Source organism: Mauremys reevesii, linkage group 1 (genome assembly GCF_016161935.1).
Source record: "Mauremys reevesii isolate NIE-2019 linkage group 1, ASM1616193v1, whole genome shotgun sequence".
NCBI classification, from domain to species: Eukaryota; Metazoa; Chordata; order Testudines; family Geoemydidae; genus Mauremys; species Mauremys reevesii.
The window spans coordinates 9084764-9094438 of record NC_052623.1 but is presented as its reverse complement, the minus strand read 5'-3'; the positions used below and the strand labels follow the sequence as shown (position 1 = coordinate 9094438).

Here is a 9675-nt window from a genome sequence, read left to right as displayed (position 1 = left end):
GAGGAAAAGGGTCACTTGCAGTCCCTAGTTCCCCTAAAATATTCCCCCAGGCCCCTACACCCCCTTTCCTGAGGAGGTTTGAGAATAATGTGAGTACCGACCAGACCCTTTGTCTGTAGGACACTGAAAATCAATCAGGTTTTTAAAGAAAAAGAAAAAGAATCACACCTGCAAAATCAGGATGGAAGGTAATTTTACAGGGTAATAAAAAGATTTAAATCACAGAGGATTCCCCTCTAGGCTCAGCTTCAAAGTTACAAAAAAACAGGAATAAAATTCCCTCTTGGCATAGGGAAAATTTACAAGCTAAAACAAAAGATAATCTAACACATTTCCTTGCCCTTACTTACAATATTTGTAAGCTTAGATGCTCATTTTAGGTATGTTTTCAGGAGACGTTTTTTCCTGCCTGGTCTTTCTCTCCATCCAGAGAGGGAACAACAAAGAGAGCACAAACACACACACACACAAACAGACACACACACACCCCGAGATTTAAAAATATCTTCTTTCCTTGTTGGTCCTTTTGGTCAGTTGCCAACCAGGTTATTTGAGCTTCTTAACCTCTTATAGGTAAGGATTCAGTACAGTTGCTCAGGAGGGATTTTATGCTACCCTTAGCTGTATATTTATGACAGGGACACTGCTGTATCGATCTGTCTGTACTAAAAAAGGCATTCAAGGAGTCAGTGAGACTGTCCAGAGGAACACTGCCCAGGTGTGTAAGATAGCTAAGGAACAGAAACAGACCCCCCCCCCATAGTTGCAGGGAAACTTCTTATGTAATGTCACCCTCCTGGGTCAATTAATGGCTGTTTTGGCCAGTGCCAGGGAGAGCCTGATGAGGGCTTGTGACTTCATGGTGTTACCCTGCTGGTAAGGGTGGGGTTCTGCACCAAGGGGATTTGATTTAGAGACTAGGAGACCCTATCCAGAAAACACACGCCATTTACTGAGTGATACTTAAGCAGACATACACAATAGTAAAAACATGCTCTGTATGGTTTACCGAAATCGTAGGTCTTTTCTTGAGATCCAGCCGCACGCCCCTCAGTGACACAATCAGACAAAACACAGCTTACCTAGGTCCCTTCACCTCCAAATGCAGGACCCACAGTTACTTCTCACACTCCCCTGGGACTCTTCCATATGGCTTCTCTGATGTCTAGACCAGAGGCAACATGGTGGGTGGGAGGGCGGACTCCTGCCACCTCCCCATTTTGTATAGAACGTCTGGCACTGGTCTGAAGTCATGGAGGTCTTAAAGAAAATGAAGTTTCTAGCCCTCATGGCTGTGGAGGAAGCTTCAAAATGTGACCGCAGAGCACTCTCAAAGCTTAAAAAGCAGATGGCGAATAAAAAGATCACCAAATCTATTATTTTTACATAATCTCATGAATTTTGGTGAGCCTGATTCCTGATTTTTGAATCTCTGGGGTTGGCAATACCATGAAAGTGATGTGAAAGTGTCAGTTTCACTTCTGGTTAAAGTCAGTTTCTAGTTTATTAGTTGTAGTGGGGTAACAGTATAAATTCACGGGGCCTTGCCCTAGTAGGATGTTTCCAAAAGTTAGATGATCTACTCCAAGCTTGGTGAACAGCAAAAAAAGTGGTAGAAAGCAACCTAGATTTTTCTACAATTGTTTCAATTGTTGTATTAAAGAGTTAGTAATAAAGTCGGAAGATACATTAAAATAGGATCAGAGGGGTAGCCGTGTTAGTCTGGATCTGTAAAAGCAGCAAAGAGTCCTGTGGCACCTTATAGACTAACAGATGTATTGGAGCATGAACTTTCATGGGTGGGTGAATACCCACTTCGTCGGATGACACCATCAGCTCAGGATTAAACAAAGGCTGTGAATGGCTGGCCAAATACAAAAGCAGTTTTCACACCTCAATTGCTAGAACAGGGCCTCATCCTCCTTGACTGAACTAACCTCATTATCTCTAGCCTGCTTCTTGCTTGCTTATATATACACCTGCCCCTGGAAATTTCCACTACATGCATCCAACGAAGTGGGTATTCACCCACGAAAGCTCATGCTGCAAAACGTCTGTTAGTCTGTAAGGTGCCACAGGATTCTTTGCTGCTTCTACAGAACCAGACTAACACGGCTACCCCTCTGATGATTCATTAGGATCTCTTGTATCTCCTCAATGGGATCACACTCTTTCACAGTCCCTGAGTAGGGTGTGCATGTGGCCATCACAATGAGGCTGCTGCCCAGGGCTGGATGTGACCCAGCTCCTGAGGCCAGCTGGCTCAGCAGACACCTAGTCCCAGGGGGCCGTGTGGTATCCGGCCATCAGGGCCAGCTCCAGGCATCAGCCTACCAAGCATATGCTTGGGGCGGCACCTTGGGAGGGGGCAGCGATCGGGGTTTGTTTTTGTTGTGTTTGGTTTAGCCAGGCGGAGCTGGGGGGGCGGGGACTTGGGCGGCCCGACGCGACGCAGCGCGGGGGGAGCAGGGCCTTGAGCAGTGCGACGCGATGCTCGGGGGGACAGGGATTTGAGCGGCGTGATGCGGCCCTGGGTGGGGCGGGAACTTGGGCGGCGCTCGGGATGGGGTCGGGCGGCGCTTGCTGGGCTCTTTTTTTTTTGCTTAGGGTGGCAAAAATGTTAGAGCCGGCCCTGGATGGGATGCCATTGGCCACCACCAACCCTGACTTTCCACCCCATTCTGGCTGGGTGCTGATGTGACGGAGGGGGGGTAACAAAGCTTTTTTTTTAACAACACATTGGTGTGTACATTGAGTAGCAAATGAAAATTTTCATTAGATACCTAGTACAAATTAAATATTTAGTATTGAAAAAAAAAGCTACAAGGCATAATGAGTTTGTCCACCTTAGGAACAAAGGTATGAGATGAAAATCAAATTCAATCCCCCCTACTGGTATTAGTAGCCTGACTGAGGAATGGTAAATGTTTCAAACAGAAACACAGAGTGATGGTGATAAAATAACCCAAAAGGAAACCAAAATGTATGTAGAACAAAAACAATAGTAAAATTAATATGGTAGTTATTTCTAATGGCATTCAATAATGGTAGTCAATCTCCATACATTGTGTGGAATTAGTATGTTACTGTTAGTCTCAAAAATGAAACATTTCTTCCTTGCTGTCTTCGTTGGAAATAGAATGCTTCTGGTGCTGGTCCTACATCAGCAGAGACTAGTGCAATTGTTTCTTTTGTTGGTGCAAACTGTTCACAAGAGAACTTGTCTCGTTGCATATAGGCCCAAACATGAAGAATGTTTTCTAAGAGTTCCTCTTGCATCTTATTGTGCAGTTTTGTTTTTATTAAGTTCATCTGAGAAACAGTCTTTGAACTGCAGTGTTGCAAAAAGGTAGGGACAGCAACAAAAGAGCAAACAAGCCAAGTTCATTAAAGTCTTTGTCCCCAGCGGCATCCATGTGTCTGACAACTTTAACCCAAAACTGCTCAACTTGGTTGTCCTGAGTATGAGGACGGCGAACCATAGCCAAAACTCTCTACTGCTACTCCAATTGTCCAAGGTGTTCACAATCCAATGGCAAATATGAGATATTAACCAATCTAGCTCGTGCCGGGCTGTGTGCAGCAGAAGGACTTAGTGCTGGAAGTGATTCAATCACCTGGATGTTTGGTGATAATCTCTGTTTCACCTGTTTCACAAACTCCAACATGAAAATTTGACACCTACTCTTGATATCTTCAACAATGGGAGGGATAGCCCAGTAGGGGGAGGGATAGCCTGCTAAACCCAGGGTTGTCAGTTTAATTCTTGAGGAGGCCACTTAGGGGTATGGGGCAAAAATTGGTCCTGCTAGTGAAGGCAGGGGCTGGACTCAATGACCTTTCAAGGCTCCTTCCAGTTCTAGGAGATTGGTATATCTCTAATTATTACCTATTTTTTTTAATGGGAATGGTTAGGGTGTGTTTTGAAAGGTCTAGCTGAAAGAAAGCCTAAAATTGGCCTTGCAAAGTGGTAAGTAACGTGAAACAAAGTTGATATCATAGTTTAACACATCAGTCTGGTTCTCAAAAACACACAGTTTCACATCTCTAACCAACAAGCTCTAGCCTCAATTCCTGCAGCAACTTTACTATCTTTGCACTTTCCAACTGAAACATTTGGTTTATTCTCCAGGATTACAGAAGAATGAAAAGTAGAAAAATCAGGTAAATTTTGTTCACTGGATTGCTGTTCAGCACTGTAGTTTCTTTCTTTGTCTTTAACTATGTAAAAGTGTAGCTTCAGTTTGTCAAACTGATTAAGAACCCTGTTCTCACAGGAACTAATGGAAACCCACCTTCTGTCAGAAAAGTGCAGTATCTTCTGGTGGTCTGGTAGTCAAAGAAAGGCCGATTGATAGGGTGTTTAGCATTTAGGGGTGATGGGTGACACTGAAAGAGATCAGGTGATGGTCAGAGAGAGGGAACTCGGCATCAGAGAGAGCAGTGCTTCATGATGGAGTGATAAGATGATAGATGTGAGAAGCTTCTCAAAATCTGAACGTCCACAATGCTGAGCTCAGTGAAAGTGGACAGAGCACTCTTGATTACTGAGGAGATTTTCTTTCCCCCTCTTTTCACACAGCCTTAAAGTCAGTGGTCCTTGACTATCACCTTCTGCAGGTGTATTTGCCCACTTTATCACGAAGCTCTTTTGTTTTGACTCCATAAATGATAGGGTTGAGCATGGGAGGGACAAGGAGATAGAAGTTAGCAAAGGTGACATGCACATGGGAAGCAATTCCCTGACCAAATCTCTGTGTAAGGTAGGTGAAGAGGCAGGTAGTATAAGACATCAGCATCACACAGATGTGGGATGTGCAGGTGTTGAGGGCTTTCTGGTGGGCTTGCTTGGAGGAGATTCTGAGGACGGCCCTGATGATCAGACTGTAGGACAGGGCAATGAGTGTCAGGTCAAACCCAATGACCACAAATGCTACCACCAAGCCGTACGTCCTGTTGACTGTGAAGTCTCCACACGACATCTTTGCCACAGCCATGTGCTCGCAATATGTGTGAGGGATAATGCGGTTGGCACAGAATGGCAGCCTGCTCACGAGTAGTGGCATGGGCAGAATAAAGAGAACAGCTCGTGTCAAACCCACAAGCCCTAGCTTAGCTATTCGTACGTTGGTGAGAATTGTGGCGTATCTCAGAGGGTTACAAATGGCAACGTAGCGATCGAAGGCCATTGTCACAAGGACGGCTGACTGCATAACAGAAACTGCGTGAATAAAGAACATCTGGGTGAGGCAGCCACCCACGGTAATGCCTTTGAAATTGAACCATAATATACACAGTGCCTTTGGCATGACGGAGGTAGACATGCCGATGTCTGTGAGCGCCAGCATGCAGATCAGCAGGTACATCGGCTTGTGCAGGGTCTGCTCTTTGCCTACAACAAACAGTAGCATGAAATTTCCAAACAAGCTGATAATGTAGAACGTAGAGAAAGGGATGGAAATCCAGAGATGGGCAGCTTCCAGGCCAGGGATGCCCATTAGGATAAATGGTGAAGGGTCAAAGGTGGTGAGGTTGAAAGCTGCCATGAGGTAGTTGATGCTTCGATCGGGCTCAGAAATGTTCAAGGTGCCTGTGAAGGGAGAGAAGCAAAGCAAGGGGGTTTACACAGATTATAAGAAATAGCAATTTTATAGCTACTAACAATCTAGAAAGGGGGGTGAGCAGTGAGATGGGAACATTTACAGAAGGCACCAGATTATTTAGGTCGTACTCAAGTGCAGAGAAGCCCTCAGAAGGAGCTTACCAAGACAGGTGAATGGGTGGCATGATGGCATATAAACTTGGATGTTAATAACTGGAGTGAATTGGAGGGGAAAATGTATATTCCTCAAACATCTTATGAGGTTCTAATTTAACTGTATGAATTCAGTACAGGGATCTGGGCTTTGGGAAGTCCTACATACAGTGCAAACACAGAGGACACAAAGAAAATATTGGGATCCAGGAGGAGTGGGATGAGGAATCATACAGCAAATACAATGCCATGAGATCAGTCATTCAATGATCTGGACTCTGGACTCTTCTGGACTCCTCTGTGCACTACTGGGCACCCTTCTCGCACAGGGTACTGCAGAGCGAGAGGGGTTCACGGAAGGGCAACGAGAATGATCAATTGCCTGGGGAAACTCTCATATAGAGAGAGATTGATGAGACTGGGATTGTTACTTTACTAAGTAGATGAATAGGAGGGGACATGAGAAAATTTTACAAATTACTGACAGATAGAGAGGTTTCAGAGGGCTAACTGGTAAAGCATAGATCGAGAATGTGTTCTGCCTGTCTGATAACACAAGATCAAGAGAACATTCAATTAAACTGAAAAGTGGCAAATTCAAAACAGAGAAAAAAAGAATTCTTTCCTCACTTGATGCCTAAGTAAACTGCGGAACTCCTTGCCACAAAAGGTAGCTGAGACCATGAGCTAAGCAAGAATCAGGAAATGTTTGGATATTTATATGGATAGTGAGACTAACTAGTTACCATAGTTACAGCTCAATAAGTATTTTGGAAAGCCCATAGGACAGTATTTCCCAAACTTGGAATTGCCGCTTGTGTAGGGAAAGCCCCTGGCATGCCAGGCCAGTTTGTTTACCTGCCATGTCGGCAGGTCCGGCCGATCATGGTTCCCAGTGGCCGCAGTTCCCTGCTCCAGGCCAATGGGCACTGCTGGAAGCAGCGTGGGCTGAGGGTTGTACTGGCTGCTGCTTCCTGCAGCTCCCATTGTCCTGGAGCAGCGAACTGCAGCCAGTGGAAGCCGCGATCGGCTGGACCTGCGGACGGGGCAGGTAAACAAACCAGCCTGGCCCACCAGGGGCTTTCCCTACAAAGGGGTGTCCCAGGTTTGGGAAACACTGCCATACGCCCATGTGTTTCAGGGCACAAGCCAGTCTCTAGCTGTTAGACATTATGGGGATACTCTCATTATGGTCAGTTCATCCCCTCATGTACCCACTGCTGGGTTTCTTACACCTTTTTTGCAGCACCGGGAGCTGTCACTGTCAGAGAGAGGACACTGAACGAGATGGACCATAGGTCTGATCCACGATGCAATTCCAATGTTGGAAAGGAGCCAAGTTTCCCTCATGGAAACAGACATTATCCTGCTGTGCAATGACTTTGTGCTCATCAGAAGTGACATGAAGAGCACAAGGGTTTTGCTATTTAAGGTTACAGGCCTGCACCTCTGTTACTTCCTCTTTTTCTTTTGATGAGACACTTTCTTGCAGGCATCCAGCTTTGCCTGAGAGATAACAATGCTGGTCTCAATCAAGGGAAGCGCAATGACTCTGAACAAGATTTGGAGGTGTGAAGCGATAATTAGCTAACCAATGAGACTCTCACTTTTACCATTTGGCCAATATAGCTTATGCAATACTGGGATGATAACTGGGGGAATCTCAAGAAGAAGCAGAGAGGTTATTTTACCTTTGTATTTGGTGCTAGTGAGCCTGCTACTGGAATCCTGTATATTCAAGAAGGGTGGAGAGACGAGCTACCAGAATAAGTAAAGAATAAAACCCTGTCTTATAGTATTAAGGGGAGACTTGGTCACAGTCTTTAAGTACCTACATGGGGAACAAATATTTAATGTGAGCTCTTCAGTCTAGCAAAGGAAGGTCTAACACAATCCAATGGCTGGAAGTTGAAGTTAGACACATTCTGACTGGAAATAAGGGAACACTTATCAAATGCTGAGAGTAATTAACCAATGGAATAATTTTTAAACCAAGATTGGACGTCTCTCTCCAACAATGGGTCTCAGCATTTCCAGACTACTGGATCCCTTTCAGGAATCTGATTTGTTTTGCACACCCCAAGTTTCACCTCACTTAAAAACTACTCGCTTACAAAATCAGACATAAAAATACTCAAGTGACACAGCACGCTATTACTGAAAAATTGCTGACTTTCTAATTTTTACCATGTACTTTTAAAGTAAATAAATTGGAATACAAATATTTTACTTACATTTTGGTGTATAGTATATAAAGCAGTATAAATAAGTCTGTAGGAAAATTTTATTTGTACTGACTTTGCTACTACTTTTCATTCAGCCTGTTGTAAAATTAGGCAACTATCTAGAGGAGTTGACATACCCCCCAGAAAGCCTTTCTGCACGCCTAGGGGTACCTGTACCCTTGGAGAGAACTGCTGCTCTAAAAGACCTTCTCTAGTTCAAACACAAATTATTTCCAGGCAGGCCTCTGGCATGTGCTATGCGGGAGGTCAGACTACATGATCGCAACGGCATTGGTGCTGGAATCTACAAACATGTCCTCAGGAGGCAGCTGGAGGCATTTTGCCTGTACGCTCAAGCCTGAGCTTACTGAAGTCTTTTTTTCTATTCATGACCATGGTAAATTTTGCCCTATGTGAGGCGCCTTGGAAACATGACACTAGGTGTGTATTTCACAAGGCTTAGGGATCCCATGACACACTGCATGGATGAATATTTTAGGTAAGAAAAAGTATAACCTGAGCCCATAAAATCTCTGTACTGAGGAATGAATGTACAAGCATCACCATGAACGGCTAACAGAGCTGGCTTAGAAATGGTCCCAGAGCATCCTGGGTTTAGCATCTAGGTCCCAGTGGCCCATTGTTTCAGGCATCTGCCAGTGGCTCCTGCACATGGCAGCTGTGTTTATCTCGGCCCTCACATGTCCCAGAGTTTCCATCTCTCATGATATAATGTGAAAACTTCTCGGCTTGCGAGTTGTTCCTGTGCAGCAATCCCTCAAGCTTCATGCCACGTCTATGAGTGCAACAAGAAAAGGAACACAGGTGCCCTGGTATTTGCCACTCGTTTGTGAGCATCTCACTGGTGAGACACAGTCACTGATTACCCCCCAGCCAAGGCAGCAGGTGTGATGGGAGGCACCTCACCCCCTACAGAGGAAGAGCTGTGGTGGGCATAGAGCAGTTCAAAGGTTGTGGGAGCCAGGGATGACGGGGAGCATGAAGCAGACACCAGCGCCCAGCGTGCTGTTGGAATCAGGGCACCCTGGGATTGGGAAGGAGAGTATGGACAGGGGGTCAGAGTATAATGGGAAATTGAACCATCTGAGAAGCAAAGATCAATGGTTCTTTTCACCGGTGAGATGCCTCAAGTTACGTAACAACAACAACAATTGGAAACAAAACTGCGTAAAGGTTGTGACACCCAGGCTGCAGCTCTGTGGCTTGTGAGGGAAGAGAGACCCTGAGACCCACACACACACATTCAAGGCCAGGAAAGGTCCCGGTGCTGGCCTTGGACCAACAATCACAAAGGAAAATTCAGTTTGAACAGCGCTGGCTGCCTGACCATGTGAATGTCGCTCACCACCCCCACAACACCCAGCGTTTGCTCACCTGTCCATGTACTCCCTGCTCCCAGGCCCCACGTGAACCGGTGCTTTGCACATACCCAAAGCAGTACTGTCCCCACCCGAAGCAGTACTGTCCACCTGGCCATGTAACCCCTGCCTGCCCCACAGCCCACCCCACTCCCATAACCCCCAGCGTTTGCTCACCTGTACATGAACACCCTCTGCCTACCCCACAACCCAATTACTTCCCGCCTGTCTGAGTACAGCCTGCTCCCATCCCCCATTTGCTTGCCTATCTGTGTACAGCCCCTGCCTGCCCCACAACCCCCAGCGCTCCCCACCT

At 45.8% G+C, this 9675-nt stretch overlaps 1 protein-coding gene across 1 annotated transcript; it reads right to left on the bottom strand.

The window, feature by feature from the left end:
- Window positions 1-4607: 4607 nt before the first annotated feature.
- LOC120399207 (putative olfactory receptor 52P1) lies at window positions 4608-5546 on the bottom strand. The gene has a single exon (XM_039527239.1). The coding sequence runs from the start codon at window positions 5544-5546 to the stop codon at window positions 4608-4610; it is 939 nt and encodes a 312-aa protein (XP_039383173.1).
- Window positions 5547-9675: the final 4129 nt, after the last annotated feature.